The sequence below is a fragment of the Chroicocephalus ridibundus genome, unplaced genomic scaffold (assembly GCF_963924245.1).
Source record: "Chroicocephalus ridibundus unplaced genomic scaffold, bChrRid1.1 SCAFFOLD_26, whole genome shotgun sequence".
NCBI lineage: Eukaryota > Metazoa > Chordata > Aves > Charadriiformes > Laridae > Chroicocephalus > Chroicocephalus ridibundus.
The window spans coordinates 1,867,768-1,888,519 of record NW_026961775.1 but is presented as its reverse complement, the minus strand read 5'-3'; the positions used below and the strand labels follow the sequence as shown (position 1 = coordinate 1,888,519).

The 20,752-nt window shown below is 51.0% G+C and overlaps 1 protein-coding gene across 7 annotated transcripts in view; it reads right to left on the bottom strand.

Annotated features, from left to right (window-relative positions):
• LOC134509689 (E3 ubiquitin-protein ligase rnf213-alpha-like) overlaps window positions 1–20,752 on the bottom strand; it is a 43,581-nt gene that overhangs the window by 2,724 nt on the left and 20,105 nt on the right. Inside the window, exons 30-63 of one of the 7 annotated variants that reach the window (XM_063322277.1) lie at window positions 17,136–20,702; window positions 16,559–16,692; window positions 16,342–16,437; window positions 15,686–15,801; window positions 15,346–15,474; window positions 14,701–14,765; window positions 14,107–14,257; window positions 13,549–13,690; window positions 12,906–13,079; window positions 12,421–12,554; window positions 11,999–12,156; window positions 11,518–11,721; window positions 10,786–10,979; window positions 10,135–10,255; window positions 9,674–9,774; window positions 9,254–9,427; window positions 8,455–8,627; window positions 8,277–8,373; window positions 8,077–8,191; window positions 7,668–7,851; window positions 7,090–7,298; window positions 6,783–6,884; window positions 6,295–6,510; window positions 5,415–5,496; window positions 5,065–5,099; window positions 4,278–4,372; window positions 3,946–4,096; window positions 3,685–3,853; window positions 3,236–3,327; window positions 2,452–2,709; window positions 2,116–2,251; window positions 1,544–1,627; window positions 1,120–1,288; window positions 696–891 (exon numbers count right to left, since the gene is read on the bottom strand). In XM_063322277.1, the coding sequence (XP_063178347.1) occupies window positions 696–891; window positions 1,120–1,288; window positions 1,544–1,627; window positions 2,116–2,251; window positions 2,452–2,709; window positions 3,236–3,327; window positions 3,685–3,853; window positions 3,946–4,096; window positions 4,278–4,372; window positions 5,065–5,099; window positions 5,415–5,496; window positions 6,295–6,510; window positions 6,783–6,884; window positions 7,090–7,298; window positions 7,668–7,851; window positions 8,077–8,191; window positions 8,277–8,373; window positions 8,455–8,627; window positions 9,254–9,427; window positions 9,674–9,774; window positions 10,135–10,255; window positions 10,786–10,979; window positions 11,518–11,721; window positions 11,999–12,156; window positions 12,421–12,554; window positions 12,906–13,079; window positions 13,549–13,690; window positions 14,107–14,257; window positions 14,701–14,765; window positions 15,346–15,474; window positions 15,686–15,801; window positions 16,342–16,437; window positions 16,559–16,692; window positions 17,136–20,702 (8,223 nt within the window). Of the gene's footprint in view, window positions 1–695; window positions 892–1,119; window positions 1,289–1,543; window positions 1,628–2,115; window positions 2,252–2,451; window positions 2,710–3,235; window positions 3,328–3,684; window positions 3,854–3,945; window positions 4,097–4,277; window positions 4,373–5,064; window positions 5,236–5,414; window positions 5,497–6,294; window positions 6,511–6,782; window positions 6,885–7,089; window positions 7,299–7,667; window positions 7,852–8,076; window positions 8,192–8,276; window positions 8,374–8,454; window positions 8,628–9,253; window positions 9,428–9,673; window positions 9,775–10,134; window positions 10,256–10,785; window positions 10,980–11,517; window positions 11,722–11,998; window positions 12,157–12,420; window positions 12,555–12,905; window positions 13,080–13,548; window positions 13,691–14,106; window positions 14,258–14,700; window positions 14,766–15,345; window positions 15,475–15,685; window positions 15,802–16,341; window positions 16,438–16,558; window positions 16,693–17,135; window positions 20,703–20,752 lie in introns of those variants that run through there. The other 6 variants (XM_063322279.1, XM_063322278.1, XM_063322281.1 and 3 more) reach the window with 6 other exon arrangements.

Genomic DNA, 20,752 nt, shown 5'->3' with positions numbered 1-20,752 from the left:
ATGGCCTCCTGGGGCCACTGTGGGGTTGTGGAGATCAAGGGGTGTCCAGACGGCTGGAGGAAGGCATGTCCGTGAAGGAGGACCTGGGGAACTTGCAGCCTCACCTCCGTCTCCAGCAAGGTGATAAAGTCCTCTTGGGAGCTATTCCCAAGGACCAAAAAGGTCCTGGGAACAGCCAGCATGGACTGATCTCCACCTTTAGGAGTGCACGCACACACCAGTTGCTGCAGGACAGCCTGGTTCTAGTGTCCTCAAGTCCTCTTTTCCCACCAGCTCCAGGCTTCATTTTCACAGAAGGGAGACCAACAACCCCAGCCAAAGATGTGCTCCTCCAAGGTGATTCAGAGTCCCACGTGGGACCATACGTAGCCCTGAAACATGCCTCTTGAAGTTCTTTGGACAGCTACCAACTCCTCCCTCATTCTCAAAGAAACAAGGGTGGCTTCCCCTTCCCAAAAGACAGGGCTGTAGGTCTTCATGCTACCTTTCAGGCCACCATTTCATGACCACAGAAGTGGTTTCTGGCCATGGCAGTCCTTCAAAACCCGAGGAACAGAGACAGATGCACAACAGGCATCTGCCAATGCCTTCAGTTGAGTCTGCTGACTCCCGAAAGGCACATAGAAGAGGCTGGGAAGAGACCCCAACCCTACCGCTGAACTGGGACAAGCCAACCTGGCCGCTGCTGAGCTCACCTGAGCCTTGATGATGGGCTTTCCGCTGATGAAGCGATGAACCACTTGCCGCTGCAGCATTTGGAAGTCAAAGTAGGTTGTCTTGGTGCCATCTTCATCTATCTCGTACTGCAAGTTGGCGAGCGCCATGGTTACCAGATCACTCTTGGTTATGGCCAGTACCGAGGAGGGCTTCACCTCTTCTGCGGAGATGGATCTGGGAGAGAAAAGGTTGCTCTGTGTGGTTACAGAAACTCTGGCCTCGTCCTACCCTGCCATCAAGGACCTGCTTTGCTGAACACCAAGCCACCAGGACCTTGTAATGGCATTGCCTGGCCACCACAGCTCCCTGCAAACCCCACACCAGCCCTGAAAACCTTTCATGGAAACTTTATGGAGGCTGAAGGAGATGGAGAAGCCCTGGGGCAAGTGGCTCCAGACCCACCGTTGCCTCTCCCTGGTCACCCGCGCGGCTGTGTCAATGCAGCTGTTTTGCAGCTGGATGAGGAACGTGGTCACCAGATGGCTGATAGATGGTTGGGTGGGGAGGAGATGAAGGACAGCGGTGTTGGTGTTGATGTTGTTCGGCGAGAGGTCCAGCAGGATGGTGATGCCTATAAAAGAGTTGAATGGTCTTCCACTGGATCCCAGGGGAAATTCACCCTTTCATTGGAAGGGTTTTTTATTAGCTTTTGTATTTTCAGGAGGGTTTTTAATTTGTTTTTAGGTGGTGGAAATCGAGCAATCTCAGCACGTTTGTGAGGAAGGGCAGCTGCAGAAGTAGCTCAGCTTGCGAGCATCTCTAGAAGAAATGACCAAGGAAAGAGGGACATGACATCCCTCTTTCTTCCCAGAAGACGAGCACGTACCTGAGCTGGATGGGTTCATTTTAATATTGCTCCAAACTTTCCGTATGGTCTCTATAGCTCTGCTGAAAGCCAAACGCTGGTCCTCTGTGGGCACAGAGAGAGGAGAAAATGGCCCTGTCAAAGCATCCTCCCAGGAGACATGTTATGTCAAAGGATGTCTCCAACCGACATATCATTGGACATGTCACAGCAAACCATGCTCTGAGCTGGCTCAAGCTGGGCTGTGTTGGACCACGTGTGACATCAATCAACCAGGCACCGTGACTTAGGAGCTGAAAAGCCTGTCTCACCCATCCTGCTTGCTCATGGTGGAAGAACTTCGCCAAGCCCCAAATGCCCCAGGAGAAAGAATCTGCCCTGGATCCATCTCGATTCCTCAGACCCCCACCCTCCCCTAAATTCCCTCCCCAAACTGCTCCCGCAGAGGCACGCTCAGCCTTGATGGGCCGCTCTTGTGTTGGCCGAGTTGGCTCCATCACACAAACTGTGGCAGCAGCTTCTCAGCGGAGCATCTGTGTGCTGAGGGGTGGCTAATGCCTGTGTCCTGGGCATGATGGAATTTCATATGGCACCTGAAAGTTCAGGCTGGTCCAGGAATTGCCGGACTGTGTAGTCTTCCCCTTTATGGCTGCTTTGGAAGAAGTGGATCAGGGCATTCTGCAGACGGAAAATGTCGGGCAGGTGTCGGACATGTTGGATGTTCTCAAGCTGGAAAAGAAAATTCAGTGTGATTCAAGGGACAGGAATCCCATTTGGCACCACAGGGTAACCTGGAGGAGGACTTGTCTTGCTTGGATGCTCCAAAGAAACATGGAGGGGGGAAAAATTACCCCAGTGCCCCATGGACACCAACCAGGCTGAATCTAATCCATTTGCTTTGGTAGTGAGGGGATGTTCCTAAAGCCAACCTTTGACAGGAGTTCCAGTAGAATGGGGTACGGGTTTCCAGTGCCCTCTCCAACTTCCTGCTGTAGGAAATGCATCAAGGTCTGGATGGTCGTCTTCTGTTCAAATCTCCACATGCAGGGCTGGTTGATCAACCCCTGACTCGGCAGGTCTTGGAAAGGTAGTGTCTGGCCAGAAGCTATTTTCAGGAGAAGGCTGGAGCCATGAGGACCTTCACTCATCCTCTGCTCCTTGACAGAATTAAGGCTCTGCTCCAGTTCCTGCAAGAACCCAACGGTCATTAGGAGCCACCCCTCCTTACCAAAGCAGCCTGAGGGGATTCATGGGGTCTTAGGGCAAAGAAAAGCAATGAGGACTCTGGAGATGTGGGGAGCATGGTGAGAACTTGACACCAAAGAGACAAGAACAGAACTGTCCGGGGAGAAACCCACAGGTGATTTTCTCCAAGGGAAGAAACACAACTGGTTTCCAAGGAGGATCTGAATCGGCATATAAAAAGCATCCAAGAAGCCAGCTCTCTGCAGGACACCACACCAGGACTAGGTCCTGATCCAAAACTGAGGGGACAAATCTCTTTTCTTGGACGTGGGAACACCTTGACCTCAGCAGATATGTCTGGGCATGGACATGACCACCAGCAAAGCAGCACTTTGGGTACATGATACCTGTGAGCAGCAGCTGGCCACAAGCATACCTAGCAGATATGTTTGGACATGGACGCGACCACCAGCAAAGCAGCACTTTGGGTACATGATAGCTGCGAGCAGCAGCTGGCCACAAGTGTACCTGGAAGAAGGGCTGAGCCAGGGCTTTGAAAGAGGTTTCCCATTCTTCTCGGTCCTTTTTCTCATGCAGGATGCTCAAGGCTACACTCTTGTCTGTAGAAGACACAATGGAATACGTGAGCTTTTACCCTGTAGACCCTGGGGAAGCCTGGAGTTCTGTTGTGTTCCTTGACGGCAAGGAGTAAGATGATGTAGAAATAAGAGGGACCAAGGGATGACACAGATGCCTACTTGGAGCAAACTATCTCCTAGTCTGCTCATGCCCTCAAGCTGGTCTGGGCTGAGTGCTTTGGATGAGCTCACTGCCCTCATGGTCCTCCCTGTCCTCTCACCAGTTTCCTGGGATGGAGACTGTCCCGGGAAGGAGGAACCAATGACACCGGTCCCGGATAAAACCCAACCACTGCAAGCCTGCTGGTGACCTCCCAGAGCTTCCCAGCATCCCCCTACCTGCTGGGTTGTCATTGCTCAGGTGCTGTAGAAACAGATGGACAGTCAACACAGCATCCTCCGTGTTCCTGCTGAGCGCCTCTGCCAGGCACGCCATGTCTTTCTGAAGGTGGCCCCAGAAGAACTCTTCCACATCCTCCGGTTCCTCTTTCATCAGGTCTAGAATTGCCTGTGAGACAGGGCAGGTTCCTCCGTTAGGCTCTCAAGAAGATCTCCTCCTCCCAAGCTAGGCTGAGCCATCACGGCATGGTGGTTGCTCACCTTTTTGTCAGCATGGACCCCTAGAAGGAGGGATGAATGGAGCAGAGCTCTCGCAAGACTGACACAGGCGGGTGACAGGCACCTCTCCAGCTCATTCCTCTGTGAGAGAGGGCTCTCCAGGATGTACCCTTTCTCCGTTTTGTCCTTGGTGCTGCGTTCAGAAAGAGCAATTACCCACCACGTCTTTTGTTAGGTTCCATGGTGGGACCACGGGACGCAGAGACCTTTTCTTTGGCCAGCCGCGGCATTTTCCCTGTGCCCATAGCTCTGCGGGAGGGATGGGTGGACAGTTGAAGCCCTCCGGGGCTGCGGAGCTGGGAGGGTGGACTTACATTTCCTTCTGCGTGAAGCCTGTCTCAGGTTTGTGGTTGGTTCCCCCAACGGTGGCACCACACTTGCATTTCTTCACTTCCATGGGAAGTCCACACTGCATTGGGACAAGAAGGTTGGAAGCCCACCCAGGTGCTGAAGGTATCTAGCAAAAGCTGAGGGCACCCAGGGGGTTTACATGTCCTCCTGGACTTTGGCTTTCTACATGGGAACATTGCAACAGCTAACGAGCAGCAGGAGGGGACGTGTGTCTATGAGCAAACATCTCCAGGCCGACCTGATTCTTCCTACCATTGGCAGGACACATCTAGGCATCAATTTGGGTAACCAAGAGAGTAACCAAGACCTGGAAGCACCCGCTTTGCTCCACTGCTCCCGTGGGGAGATACAAGTCCCAGCTCCACTTAGCTTAGTGCCTCGCTGGGGGAAGACCCCAGCCAGCTTGGAGAAGAGCCAGCTGGCTTGGAGAAGAACCCAGCTGGCTTCTGAGCCTTGCAGCTAAAGGACCACTTGGCAAGGAGGTGACATTGGAGTCCACATTAGGAGGGGAACAGAGCAGCAGGAGGAGCACCTACACTTGCCACCCAGTAGAAACAGCTGGCCCAAGAGGCCAAGATGTATGATTCTATGTGTTTCAAGATGGTGCAAAGGTGACGGGCAACTCTGGGAGCCAGAAGAAGACCCGAGAAGCTCATCCCAAGCCTGTCTTTTTCCCATGCAGGTGACAGAGATGCAATGAGAAACGCAAGACAGAGTTGCAAAGACCACCAGCCAGAAGGGGACACTTACATCGGTGACAATCCAGTACGAGCCACACTGACAAGCTACGTGTGAAAGAGGAGATGGTTAGTCAGTCGTCTCCCACAACAACCTACATGATGGCCAGATGCTCACCAAGAGGGTGACAGGCCTGGCTTCCACCTCCCGGCATCCAGCCCCACCATGTGCCTCTCCCAGAGCCTGTCAAAAAGGGACCCAAAATTGCTCCACCAAGGTGGAGGTCAAGAAGGACTCAACAGAAGGACAGAGATGGCCTTCAGGAGTCTTTAATCCCTTCCCTCCACCCCCTGGCCAGTCTCAGGCGGCTCCTGGTGGGTCCCCCACATGCACGGGCGGAGAAACATTCCCCCAGTACTTACTCCAAATCTTCTCTCTTGCACCAATTTTCCAGTTCTCCACATCAAAAAGCAGGTCTCCAGGCATGGTGGGAAGGTAAGACCCCTTGGAAAGGAACCGCGATACAAAGTGAGGTGTGGGGCAACCATCTTCCTGGCTCACATCACACCTATCCAAGGAACAATTCTGCTTCTAAAGCAAACAGTGGGGAGGAAGGGTCCTCCTGCACAGCCACTGTCACTGGGGAGAAAGTTCTGGTGAGGGAATGGGGACTAAGTGAGGGAGCAAGGTACATCAGTCAGGGAGACGTGAGGCTGGAGTCACCAGATGTGAGGAAAGTCCCCAAAAGTCCTAATTATTTATGAGTTTTGATTCTGGAAACTGAATGCCCCATGGGCCAAACACGGCCTTGGTGGGAAGGGAGAGGATCTAGAGGTGGCTGTTGCTTTCACTTCCAAGAAAAGCAGCATGATGTCCTGGTTGCTTCCTGCAGCCCTCAAAGAAGCGGAACAACTCAGGCATGGACAGACCTGAGGGGAAGCCCAGCTCAGGAATGAGTGTCTTCATCATCATCTGAGTGACGGAAGACCTTTGGCAGAAGGAGGATGCTCAGGCTGGCCTTCAAACCACCTAATCTCCACCAATAAAGCTCTGCCAGGTCCTCAGCTCCCCTCGAGTCAGAAGACAGATGGGCTTTTCCCAAAGACCATACATCTATCTCATCCACTTTTGAAGAAGACCAGGCTGGATGGTCGCAGTTACTTCTCAGCCCAAGGAACAAGAAGGAAGAGGAACATTGATCTACAAAGCAACAATCTGACCGAAACAAAGCCTATCTGCCAGGAGACCTTGCGCTCGGACTGTGGGGTGGAGAGAGCTGTGCATCTCGGCCTCGTGACTCACCTTCACCACTTCAGGCTTGAAGCAGATGTTCTTGAGGAGCTGAGTGATGTGGCCTGGATACAAGGCCAGACTGAGCGCAGTGTGGAAGACCACCTCCAGCAGGCCTGGGTCTTCACTGTCACCCAAAGCATCCATGATCTTCTTCAGTTTGTCTTCCAGCAGCTCATCTGGGATAGGTGGCAAGTGGAGGATGTTCTCCATTTGTCTCATGACAGACTACAAAAGTTGAACAAAACAGATGTAAGTGAAGGCAACTGGCATGGCACCTCCCTGTGAGGAGTCTTCTGGCTTCACCGCTGAGCTTCAGTGTTCATGCTAAGTCCCATTTGTGTCCCCTGACAGCAGGGAGCTGCCGCAGCCCTCCGTCAGCACAGACGGAAACCTCCTGTTTCCAAGAGGTTTCAGACCAAATAACAGTTCCAGACCAACCAACGATTCCAGACGAAAAACCATGGAAACCTTCTGTTATAGAGACGATGGATACTCACAGTCAAGCTCTGATTTTCAGTGGAATCTTTGGGTTTTAGCTGCTTTTGTGCTTTGTCCAGCACTGAAAACATCAGTGTTGTATTTGACCAGGTGCTTCTATCCTGAAAAACACAGATGGACATTGCTATTGCTATCCTAAGAAGCAAGTGGAAGGGCATGAAGAGGAGGTTGACTACACCTTACGGGGGCCTGTTGTTCTCCTCAACTGGAAGGGAGCCGCGTGAGTCAATTTAAGAAGGCTTGAGCTCGGCAAATCCTACCCTCCTCAACTCAGCTTTGGCACAAGGCTCTCAAGAAATAACCCACCTGCGAAATTTCTACTCCTTGGGGTAAAATCCACTTCTCCACCTGGAGGATCTTCCACATAGAGGTTAGCCCATAGATGTCACAGAGGTTTCTGATGAGGAACACCTGAGGCCATGGAGTTGGAGCCTGCACCACCAGCTTCTTCATTGCGTTCACCAGGTCTTGCTCTTTCTCATTCCCCTCTGTGGCAGGCGCATTGGGATCTGCAGCTGGAAAGAAGGTTTTTCATTAGGCCAAGTCCCCAGTGGTGGAACGTCACATGTGTCCTTCACCAACACAGCTCCTACAGCTCTTTAGGTTGCAGTAGGATCTAGGTTGCAGGAGGATCTTCTCCCCACAGGCTGGAACATGGCTTCAAGCCAAGGTACAGAGGGTGCCTTAATACGTAGAGAAATACTTGGAGAACACAGTGCATTTGGGGACTGAAGACTTAGGAAGTTTGTCCAAAACAACTTCCATTTTCATAAAAACAGTCATTTTCCAGCCAATCCCTCCAAAACTAGACCTTCTGGGGGCTTGTTCTAGACCTCCTTAGGGGTAGGCACAGTTCTTCTGCTACACTAAGCAAAAGGACTCACCGGAAAGCATCCGTCTGCCAAGCACGGTGGCCACGTGCCTGATGGAGAGCCGGAGCTGGGCAATGAACTGGAGGGTGTTAATCCTCGAGACCTCGGGCTTGCAGAAAGCAGCCAGGTCTGCGGTGGAGAGGCAGTTTTCAGCAAGCTGGCTGACGTCTTCTTCAGAAGAAGGATACATAAAATCCTGCTCGAGAGAGGGGAACAATTTTTAAGAGTCTGAAGGTGGGTTATAACTGAGCAGCTCCTTGCGCCTTCTCGTCATCTTTCAGGTGAGCTCCTCCTTTGGCTCCTCACCCATAAAAAGATGTGGAGGGGGGATAATTAATGTGATTAATATGTTTTAGCTGGGGTGGTAGCTCCAAGTTATGGTGTTTGTTGGGATTCCCAGTGCATCCCAACAGGCACTCACCTCCAAACAGTGCACCACCATGAAGTAGAAGTGGTCCACGTGACTTTGGTTGGATAGTATCTTTTCCTCCATCTGGGACAGGTATTCTTCCAAGTGAACCTTGACGTTGTTGAACCTGTGGCAGAAAAGGACACAGACCATTGGCCTCCACGTGGCCGAGGGGTTCAGCAATGGGGTTTGGGAGCAACCTCGGGGCTGACCCGCATCGCAGCAGCAGCTTCAGGAGGGAGGACTGGATGGTAGGACTGCTGTCCATGCACTCTTCGAAGGGTGACAACTCACTTTTTGGCTTGTACACTAGGAAGGAAGGATGACACCCGTTATTTGACTTCCAAGAGTGCAAGGTCAGAGCCAGGTAGTGGAATCAGGCTCTTTTACCCTTTTTCCCTGCCTGATGCTCAGGGTTGGGTTTGCAAGCCACAAACTGTATCAGTCGCTGAATGATTTTGGCAGACGGTGCCTCTCTGTCTCCCAAAAAGTACATGGTGATGAACTCAACGAAGAAGGAATTGCATTTCCTCCTGAATTTGTTGTGACAGGCAACAGCTTCCCTGCAGGGAAGAAGAAAACCGAGACTCATGGTCAACCTCCAATCAAGGAAAGAAACAGCGTCCCTCTCTCTGCAGAGAACAGGACACAAACCAGGGAGATGATATGGCCATTTGTTCAGGCACCACAGAATCATGGAATCATAGAATGGTTCGGGTTGGAAGGGACCTTAAAGATCATCCAGTTCCAACCCCCCTGCCCTGGGCAGGAACACCTCCCACTAGACCTGGTTGATCAACGTCCCGTCCAACCTGCCCTTGAACACATCCAGGGATGGGACAGCCACAGCTTCTCTGGGCAACCTGGGCCAGGGGCTCACCACCCTCACAGCAAAGAATTTCTTCCTAATATCTCATCTAAATCTCCATTCTTTCAGTTTAAAACCGTTCCCCCTTGTCCTATTGCTCCACTCCCTGATCCAGAGTCCCTCCCCAGCTTTCCTGGAGCCCCTTTAGGTACTGGAAGGGGCTCAAAGGTCTCCCCAGAGCCTTCTCTTCTCCAGGCTGAACTCCCTCCAACTCTCTCAGGCTGTCCTCACAGCAGAGGAGCTCCAGCCCAGCATCTTCTATCCCAATATTTAAAATGAAGGCACTCGAGACAGGCAGTTTTTTTGCCAGCACTGGGATACCTCGTGGCCTCTGAAGCTGTGGGTCTGTAATCCTCTGGGAATTCCTCTTTGCAGATCTTACACTGCTTGTTTGCCCACTCCAGGATGCAGGCAGTGCAGAAGATGTGGCCGCAGGGCAGCTCCGCCGGGTCAGTGATCTCCCGCAGGCAGCTCTTGCATTCCTTCACACCCTTCCTGAGGGACACCACCAAAAGAAGAGGCAGCTCAGTGTTGCTGCCAGATTTGAGGAAGGGGCGTGGGTGAGCTTCTGCCTAATGTCCACCTCGGGGTGGGGCTGAAGCTGGATGGGCACTTTTGCCTAGCCTCCCTGGTGAGGGGTGACCCACCACTGCTTCAAGAATCAGCTTTCCCCTACCCTTTACAAACATCACATCGATGGAGAAGGACCCTGAACTCAACTGGTTTTCAGCTCGGACTTACACCAGATACACAACATCGGCATTCTCATTGCATTTCTTCAGCACTTTTGTCACCAAATCAAAAGTCTTCTCCGGCTCAAATCCTGGGGTTGCATAGAGGCGCTGCAAAAAATCAAACATACAGGGTAAGTTCAGCAGAAACATCTCTCTGGTACATGGAGGATGTCACCACTGCAGGGACACAGGGTTGGACAGCAGAATTAAGCAGATCCATGCATGGATGCCTCTGTGAGGACCTCTGAGGGCAAATGACCTGGATCAGCTCTTTAAATTCTCAAGGAAGCCTTCCTTGATCTCAAATCCTCATTTTGGATTCTGAATCCAAATACTGTTTGTCTCTTGGATGGTGTTTCCAGCCTCTTCCCATCTCTAAGCCCTCCCTACAGCTGGGACCAGAGGTCTCCTGGAAGAGAAGAGCCCTCCCAAGCTTCACAGCCACGAGCTTCCCCAGGAAACACCTACGTTCCAGAGGAAGATGAACTGCTTCACCACAAGCCTCAGGAGTTTCTCCTCTATTTGTGTCTCGTTGTGCAGCAGGTGGTCAATCAACATGTAGACAATGTTGGTGCAGGTCCAGCGATGTCTGTAAAACACACACCCCGAAGGCTGCCACTTCGGTTGGGCCACAGACCTCCCGAGGTCCCTTCCCACCGGTATTTCTGTGACTCAACCCAGGCAGTGTGTGGTCACTTGAAGACACAAGACCTTCTGAGATAGCATTAGAGGGAGAAAGAGATGGCATGGTCCTGTCTGCGCTGCGTGTTTCAACGCACCTTGGGCCAAACAAACTGCCAACCTGTTTCTGGGTGTTCTCTCTGGAGGGACCAACTTCTCCCACTCCAGAAAGCATTTTTGCACCATCAAGCAGGCAAGGAGAAAGTCCACTGAAACTAAGCAATTTGATCACGGTGAAATATTCACTGCTTTTTTGGGTTTTTTTTGGAGCCACTTTGCCACCGTGTTTGTGATAACAAGGAAGGACCAGGAGGGAACGGATAGTTGGAGGACTTCTGACCTCCAGCTCCTCAAGAGGAGGGTGCCTTCAGCTCACCTGACCCTCAGACATCAAGAAGTTTGCTTGCGGTACTGTCAAAAGAGAGTGACTGAACTTACAACACGTTCTCCAGGAGCTGCTTCTTCTTCTGGTAGAACCAAAGCTGGTAGTTGTCCAGACTGATCCACTCCACCCAGGGCTTAATGGACTTGACACTTTTGAGCCATGCCACGCAGGCATCAAAAGGTAAAAGTCCATTTTCGGAGGGCTGCACTTTCTTCAGGAGAACGTTCAAGGCGTCAAGAGTGACAAACTGAAAAGACAGTTGCAAAGAGAGAGAAAAAGAGTCGAGTTAAAGAACTGAGCTCGCTGGCGGGTGGCACAGAGGGAAGGGCTATCACGCGACTAGATGCTGGTATAGCTTTTGGAGGAGTTGATAGGGCTAAGTCAAAATGAAATGGACTTTTACAGGTGAAGTTCTGGCATCTGTAAAGCAGGAAGGGCTTTAATGAACCTCCCTGCGCCTTGGAGAAAGAAGGATCTTGGAGTCAACATGGGGAGTTCTCGAGAAACCTCAGTGTGCTGCCCCAAGCCATAAGCATCTTAGCAGGGATGTGGACATCTCCACGCGGACGTGGCAAGCTAAGGAGCTGCAGCCCACCACAACAAATCCCACCCACCTCTCAGGCCAAAGTGTCCAAGAGGACTTCAACGTGATATCCAGAGTGACAGAAACATAAGGATGTCTTACTAATTAACTAGTATGTAATTAAATGATGTAAGTTGTGAAGACCACCATGTTGAAATGCAGTAGAGGAAGGGTTAGAGGGCAAACACGGCTCTCTGCTCACCATCTCTGGGGGGTTCTTCTCATACATTGCCTGCAGCTCACCGATGACAGTGTCATTGCTTTTTGCTATGTCGACAAAGAGCTGATAATCGTCTTGGAGGTAGAAATATTCCATGTGAAGCCAAATTGGGGAGAAGCCCATCTCCCCCCTGCCCACGGAGGAGCAGAGTTGTTCTGCACTGGCTAGGAAAACCCTTGAGAGAATCTACAGGTAAAACAAATGACATTATTTCTCCTTAAAGCAAACAGCAAGGGGACAAAGGTGGGACACTCAGCATTGCTGTGCTATCCCATATGAAGTTTGCCCGTCAAAAAAGAGTTCTTAAAGCAGAATTAAGACCAAACGTTCATAACATTTGAGGAGCAGCCACAGAGCAGTGCAAGGGAGGACTTATCAAGAACATCAGATTTGGCCAGGAAGGACAGAATTAGGGCCAAAGCCAACGCCAGTTGGAGATGGTGCTCTACCCAGCCCTGCCCACCTCATAGACAGGGAGATCTTGCCCGGGAAAAGCCATCCTGAGAAAGTCATTGGCGTAATAGCGTAGCACGTCTGGGTGGCTGCCATCTGGCATCAAGATGTTCTTGATGAAGCTTTGGTAGAACCTGGCCACTTCCTCCGTTGGCTTCTCAGGCTGATCTGGAAGGGACAGCAAAGAGAGTTATGGTGGCTTAGCGGAAAATGGGAGATCCTCGTTAAGACTGAGGTGGACGTGTAGCCAAGAGCATGGCTGAAGAGGCACAATGCCTCCATTGGAAGAGGAGATATAATGCAGCAGAGGTGCACAGCGTAGTTCTGGGTCATTTGAATGAGGAACACAGCCCCCATGGTTCCTCCTCCTAAGGATATGGATTTTTGGCAGCTTTGCTGGATTAAAGCTGCCCCTGGAAAGTCTGATGTTACCTTTCATGTGATAGACTTTCTCCCATATGTCGTCCAGGTAGGCTTTCAAAACCCAACTGAAGGGGAACTGGCAGAAGAGGGAGGTGTTGGGGTCTTCCGTCATCGATAACACAGGAATCCTAGCATCTGCCGCCCTTGAATTCAAACAGCACAGAGAGAAGCATGAAATTGTGCGATAGACCATAGGTGTCCAGGCATGGACCACCTCGGTTCCCAACTCCCACTGACGTGTATTCCCGTTTTAAAGGAGATGAATTTGGTGGGAAAGTCAGGGAAAACCAGGCAAGAGTAGGGAAGAAGCCAATTTTGCTGACAGCTTAAAACAACAGGGAAATTCTGGTGCCAGCAATTTGACACCCAAGACCTTCCATGGCTTGGTTATAAACGTCTTCACCTCAAGCGTGAGCTACCGCTACACTAGGAACGTTGGCTTTTACTCTCCGAAGGAAAACCACCTCACTGTACATTTAAGCCCTGCCTCTTACTTCCAGGTGTATTTAATTTTTAGGAATGTTTCTTCTTGGAACATCTGGAGCCACAGTTCTGCCAGCGGAGAGCCTTGAGAGACATGATCCAGGTTGTTGTTGGCATCCACCACGGCGAGAATTTGGGCAAAGACATTCGCCACAATGTCTTCCAGGTGCACCCAGAGCGCTTGCCTGAAAAAGGAGATGACAGCTCATGGCATCACTTCCCTGCCTCCCACCAAGAAACACTCCGCTGCCCAGGGGACAGCATAGGTCCTGAAGAACCACAAGTCAACCAGAACAATTCAGCTGCTTCTGAAGAAGCCAAATGTGGACATCCAGGCTTGATGCTAACTGTCCTTGTCTATCTCACAGTCAACCAATGTTGTTTGCTCCCAGAAAAGCCCTTTCAGAAGAAGCTTCCTCAAAATCAACAGTGCTTTTAATTATTTTTTTTTTTTGCCTTTGAGACTGACTATGACCTTTCACCAAGCCCCTGCCTTGTTCTAGGCTGGTAAAAAAAAACCACCACCATATATTTAGACACTTCTTGGTTGGCACATCTTGGTCTTTTTGAGGCAAGGTGCCTCACACTTCACGCAGAGCAGTTTTAGGAACAGAAATACTTGGCATTAGGAAGGTAGCTCACAGCCAGCACTACCTGAATGATGTGTCTTCCAGGATGAATTCAGTACACAGCGCCCTGCGGAAAATCCATGCCCTTGGCTCTTGGATGGGTTTCTCTCGTTCTTGTAGGAGGTAACAAATTCTCTTCTTCAGGATGGTCATAAAGTGACTGGAAACTAATCAAAAAATAGCACGGGTTAAAAATCTCCTGGCACCTGTCTCCAAGCAGGAGGCTCCATCAAAAACCTGCAAGGGATTTTGGTTTCCACAGTTTTCCACTCAAAAATCACACCACCTCTTTATTTTTTTATTAGTCCTATGCAGAAATCAACTTCCATTGGCAAATGACATCTGTCTGGGATCGTCTACCAAGGTCTGCACCAAAGCTTTGTGGTTTAGTACAGATTCTGATCATGAACGTGAGGGGCTGTGCAGGGAGGTGAAGGAGGCCCCATGCCACCTCACCCTCTGTCTCTTGGGTCCTTCCTCACCCACCTGGGCTTTGAGGGACACCGGAACTGCCTGTTAACCTGTCTGTTGTCTTCTTCTTGCCATACAGTGCAAGGAGCCACTTCTAGCTCTCTCTACTCACTCTTACCACTGCTCTGAGCATGGAAAAGCAAGTTGTGAAGGATCTTGATTCTCTCCATTGGACGTTGGCTGTTGTCCTTTTTGTCCTCCAGCTGGATCACAGCCTTCTGGATGCTGCCTTTGATCATTGCGTCCACGTTGAGAAACTGTGGCTGGAAAAGACTGGAGGTCAGTTGGTTGCTTGGTGCTACTTTATTGTCATTTGCCGGGAGACGCTTGTCCTGGGACATCATCTTCTCCAGAACTCAGCACAGTGGGCTCCAAGGTCTGTGCCCATCTGACCACCCCAACAAACCCTGGTTGAGTCAGTCCCCAGGGCGTGGAGAGCTCCTGCTCTCCCTGGTAAGGGACACTGCTTTGTTGATGGTGACAAAAGGCTCCTGGTCTTGTGCTAGTCGCTCATGGAGGCCTGGGAGACCACCACCCTACTTCAGTCTCACGATGGAAGACCTGCAGCTATTACGCACAACAAGGCACCAGCCCAAGCAAGGACTTTTAAAAGCAGATCCCACAGTGTCTGTTGAAACCCAAACCAGTTCTTGCGTTATGGCCAGAAACTAAAATGAGGAGAAAAAAGGAAAAAAAAACCACATACATTTTTCTCTGGGTAAAGACCCGCCTCGGTGAGTCTTCCCAGGGCAGCAGAATCCTCCGGAGAACCTGAAATCACAATCAACCACATAACAGCTGTCAAAACCCCAACAAGAGACACTTTCATCCACAGGAGGTGGCGGCAGTGCCTTGACAACCAACAGGGAGAAATAAAGCAGCGCTTGGGGCGGAGGCCACCCAACTGCTGGGTGGCAGCTTCTTGATGACATGAGACCCTCAGGCTTGGAGAGAAATTTGCTGGCCACCTTTAAGCAAGAATATGGATTCAAGGAGCCACCCAGAGTTGGCTTGCAATGATGAATCAAGCCATTTCTGTCCTGTTTGCCCAAGCATCTAGTCGAAGAACAGGGGTCAACAAGCGTGTGTTGACCCCGTATGAAAGTCTCCAGCGGCACAGCTCATTTGCCATTGCTAACTGCTGCTCCATGGTCACAGTTGGCCCATCAGGAGGCAAAAGCTGCATTGCTATGAACTCAGAAGCAGTAAGTGCTCCTGGGACCCACAGCTTGGGACCTGCTGGATCCATCTGCATTCCCATCCACAGGTGGGACATCATAAGACGGGGCAGCAGGTTTGTGGAAGGGATAGCAGCAGGGAGATGGAGGGTTTATGGTGAGAGACTTCTTACCTGTTGGGAGTTGCTGCAGAGAGCTGCTGGTGAAAATCTCGGCAATGGTCATTTTGGAGAGCTGGCCAAGATTGGCCTTAAAGTTCTCTGGGGGCATCAGGTCATCCAAGTGGATGGACTTCCACTCGCCTGGAGAGGCAAGAGAATGGGTCAGTCCATCCGCTCTCTTTTGGTGCATTGGCCATTTGGAAAACCAGCGAGCTTGGCTACTCAGATTTACCAGCCAACCAGGGCAGGAAGACAGCGAGAGATGGAGGATCCATCACTTCACATGTCTTCTCTGCAGGTCATCTTCCCCTCCCACTCTTTTCTTGACACAAAGAAGTGAGTGGAACCTTACCACTGTCAAAAGCCAGGTAGCTGCAGCCCCCCAGCACCCGTGGGACTTTAGTGATCAGCACAAGATGCAGCAGATGGGGGCTGGCCGACCTCCGTCGCTCGTCTGTGATGCAGTACCTGGAAGCACCACCAGGAGGTCAGAGCTGGTGAACTCCAAACTCGTTTGAGTGATCTCTCCAAGCAACAACTGCACCTCCTCCTTCTACATGCCCTTCCAGGGCTCCATCTCCCTTCCCATGAAAGGTTGCAGTCATCTGAATTGGCTTACTTGGGTGGATGCCACCCTGAGAAGACATTCTTTCTGGCCACGGTTGGTAGAATCTGCTACCAGCACAGGGGCAAAGGAGAAAACAGAGTCCAGAGCACAGCCCAGGTCAGGTCTCAGAGGGTAAAAAACAGGACAAAAGGCAGCACAGGATTCTGGGAAGTACATTGTGCCTGGAGGAAGGAAGAAAGAAAGAAAGGAGGAGGAATAAAGAAAGGAAGAGGAAGAAAGAAAGGAGGAAGAAAGATGGGAGGAAGGAGGGAGGAAGAGGATGAAGAAGGTGGAGGAGGAGGAAGAAGGAGGAGGAAAAAGGAGGGGGAAGGACAACGAAGGATGACAAAGGAGAAGAAAGAAGGATGAAGGATGACAGAGGACAAAGGAAAGCTGCTTACTTGGCACATGCCAGCAGTCTTTTGCTGCTCTGTGGCTCATCGAAATGAAACTGAACAAGGAGCAATCTTGCTTCTTGTGGGTCTCTGAAGAAATTCCTACAATGAAACAGCCTCTTTAATGCTTTCTCCTAATAAGGTCTCACCCCACCCCACCCCAAAGCACTGTGAGAAGTGGAATTCACCTGCAGGGTTAAAGAAAAGAAATACCAGAGCCCACCTGAGGTCCTGGCGGAAAGCGTGTTCAGTGTCAAACTGGCTTAGGAAAAGGCAGTGGATTGTGTCCGGCAGACCGAATGTCTTCCTCAGCACTTCTAAATCCTTCTGGTTTAGTAGCCTGGTGTGAGTAGAAACCTGCAGGAAAAAGGGAAATCAAAACTGGTTTTCCTGCTGCCTCAAATGGGCGGGATCCTGCAGGGCATCTTCATTGGGGCTTGGGTTCATCTACAGGCAACTGGAAGGTGCTTTGAGTAGCTCAGCCTGAGCCAGAGAAGGTCAGATCCCATCTGCCTCCCGAGGAAGGGTAGAGTCTACCCTGGCTGCAGAAGACCATGGAGGCAAGGAAGGTGGCCATAAGCCCATCATTGTCCTGGCCTAACCAAGATGTTGGGGGCACCGCAGAATCATACAATGGTTTCGGTTGGAAGGGACCTTAAAGATCATCTAGGTCCAACCCCTTTGCCATGGGCAGGGACACGTTCCACTAGGCCGGGTTACTCAGAGCCCCATCCAACCTGGCCTTGCTCACTTGGAAAACAAACAGCACCCTTGGGTACTTTACAGCCAAGCATGAGTACCTGCAGGCACAGTCCGCTGGTGCTCCCATCCTTCTTCTGCTGGTTCATCATCTCACTCAAGAGGCTGGCCAGGCTGTTGTGCTTCTGCTGGATGAAATACAGGTCCTGGATCTGCGTAGCATCCTTCAGAGCGGAGTACTTGAGGCGTAGGATGGCATCAGGAGTGGCACACTCCACCAGTTTGCTTGTGGCAGTGGAGAAGATTTGTTCTCCATAGGGTTCATAGCCTCCCCAGTGGGTGTGTTGGGAGCACTCCAGCGCGATGGTGGCGGACGTGTCATCGCTGAAGCCGATGAAGACATCGTGTTCCTTGGGAGCGAGCGTGTGGGACCAGACCCTGAACAAATCAGGGTTCTCAATGTAGACAAACCGACTGGCCCACCTTTCCAGGTCCTGCTTCAGGTCTTGCTGTTGCCAGTTGAGGATAGTGTTCATGTCCAAGCAATGTTTCTCCAGACGGCTCAGCAGAGGGGTGGGGAACTGTGTGTAGACCACTTTCTTCTCCTCTATAACAATCAGCCGGAATTCCTCCTTCACGCGGCTCTTCACCCTATGAGTGCCAAGGCCCAGGTCAACGTAGTAATTGCCCCCCAGGCTGACGACACATTGGTTGAGAGCATCATAAAGGCTCTCATACAGGTTCTGTATGTTGAGGAGGACAACAGGCCTGCCTATCTCCATGCAAATTTTCACCCTGTTCACTGAGCGGCACACCTGGGAATAATCCTGGTCCCGTGGGAAACCAGAGCCGAATATAATGTCACAGTTGCTGGTGTCTATCAGACGCGTCATCTGGATGATCTGAAAGGCAGCGTTGTTGGTCGTCAGCAACAGGAGATAACGAGATGTGAATGCCGCTTGCTCTTTGTCCATGTTTTCCTCCAACAGACGGATGCAGCTGGTTTCCACCGCAGAGTTGAGACGTAGCTCACTGGTGCAGTTACGGAAGATTTCCAGAGGACGGATATCTCTGGAGCCTCCAAAGTTTCTCTGGATGGCCTTGATGAGGAGCTCATCTCGAGAACCGCGCTTCATATTCTGTGTGTAGGACACGATCATTTTGATTAAGCTGTAGAAGTCACGAAGCCCAAAAAACTCTGTTTTCTGCATTTTCAGCACATTGCAGTAGAAGTTTGCCAGAATGGGGAACAAATGCTTGATTTTTTCAAGGTGAGGTTGGTCAGCACAGATGCCTTCAGCAGTCTTCACCAGCTCTTTCTCACTAGGTTCGGTCCGAAAGACAAGGAGGCCCCTGTTCATTTTGGCAGGGTCCAAGGCCCAGTTGGAGATGCCCACAAAGCCAACTTTTTTGTAAGCCTCTGGCGTCTCGTCATCAACGCAGCCATCTTCCAGAAGAGGATGCAGCGTCTTCAACGGCATATCAGGTGAGTCTTCTGCAAGACCGATCTCATCCAGCAGGACCACGGATGCAAACTCATTCAGGTTCTTGCCCTTCTGGAACTGAGCGCATTGTCGGAAAGTGAAGATGATACCTTCTGGTTTCGAGTGGGGGCTGCACTGGAAGGAGACCAGCTGGATCTCTTTGCACCTTTTGAACAATGGGCTTCTGGACAATGTACCTTCCATGGCATCTACAGCAATGGTTTTGGATAGAGATTTGGAGCTTCCCGGCTTGCCAACCAGAAAGAGCGGCACCCGGAGGTCCATACAGACAACCATCATGAAGATGTTCTCCCTCAGAGCATCGTTGCAGGCTGTGGCCTTAGGAATGGAGAGGTTATCAAGAAATACCTCCTGGCACAACTCAATCTCTTGCTTTAGCCAGGACGCAGGGACCGAGAAGCATTTTGCAATCTCCTCCAGGTACTCTTGGCGGCTCTCCAGAGACACGTAATAGCAGGCTCCCACCGAAAGGACCAAAGCCCTTTGTGCATCATTTAAGGTTGGCTCCTCTTCCTCCTCATGCCGCCTCTTCTCATCAATCTCATGGAAAAGCAGGTCTCTCAACTCATAAAACCAGAGCACTATTTTCATGCAGCGGTCTATATCCCGGAGGCTGGCGACTCTGCATTCGTCCTTCCTCTCTCTCAGGAACTTCTGGGAGGCTGAAATGACGTTGGTGAAGACATCCAGGTTTCCCTCAGGGATCTGGGTCTCCACGGTGGACTTCACAATCTCCCTGATGTACAGGCTTTGCGTCTTCTCGTTCAGCTCCCCAAAATCCCAGACCAGAGGTAATAAACTGGGAGGAAGGGGCTGCACCCGATACACCAACTGCCGCAAAGGAATGTAACCCAGCTTCTCCAGGGTGTCTTCACTCCGGACTCGGTATCCCAAGCCAGCTTTCTCCAGTTTCTCAATGGCCTCCTTGCTGTGTCTTTTGTAAGGGTTGCAAGCGGCCACCACTTTTAAGCGGCCAGTGGAAATCGGCTTTCCGTTGACGCTGTGGTCACACAGCACTTCTTTGATGGCGAAGATGGCCTCCGAGGTGTTGGCTTCGTCGAAGAAGAGCACTGTGTCTATGTTGTGCTCTTCTTCGTTGGTGCGTGCCAGCTCAATGGCCTGCCTTACCTTCTTCTGGATGGTCTTGGAGGTGGTGCCGCCATGAACACGCACCACCATCATATTCCGAATGGTCTTGCCTGCGTTTTGCAGGTTGCACATGAACTGCACCAGCTTCGTCTTCCCACAGCCAGTTTCACCCATGATGATCACGGGGATGCCACACTGGAACCGCAGGTGAATAGCCAACATCTTCATGGTGTTGTCCAGAGTCAGCTGGTATGAAGCATCTGGATCTTCCTGGCATTTCACACCAAAGACTCTGCAGAGGGCCTCCAACTGCTCGGTTCTGGATAAGGTTTCAAATTTCTTATTGAAAGGGACATTTTGCAGTGCCAAGGTCCTGTATAAATTCCTGCTCATAACCGCCCTCTCCAAAACAGCCTCGGAATAAGCATCAATAGCGTCAAAGTTCTGGTTGATATGGAAACCCAAAAATTCCATGGAATCATCCTCAGCGTGGAAGACTATATAAGGGTGAGACTGTTGTTCCCACTTGTGTCTTAGTTGGTACTCTCTCAAAACATTGTCCATCTCCTTCCACTCCTCACTTGGCACACTTTCGTCGGACACATTGAGGGAAGGCATGGCAAAGTCCTTGGACATGGCGATCATGAATTTAATGACAAATGTTTTGAAGCCAGAGAACTCCCCTCCGACCACTGTACTGCAGAAGACCGACTTCTCACACTTTTTTAGCTGGAAATTCAAGAAGCGCGTGAAGTTGCTGAGCTCAGTCCAGGAGGGGTTGCTTCTCTGGCAGAACTCCATCAAGCAGGCCAGGCATTCTTTCTCTGTCCCTTCGATCCTCCCAGGGACAAAAGTGAAACGGTCGAGGTTTTCCTTCTGTTTGTATCTGCTGAGGTATTGGTAGGACCTTTGGAAAACTTCGCTATTTAGCTTGTCCCGGTCAAACTGTTCCTCCCTCAATCCCTCAGGAGGGACAGAGCTGGGATCTTCCAGCAAGTTGAGCACCCGCCGTGGTGATACACACTTCACAGTAGGAAAAAGATCCAAAAAATTTTCTTCCATTTCAACAGACATCTAAAAGCAAGAGGACACAAAACCACCACAAGGAATGTTTCCCATCTTCC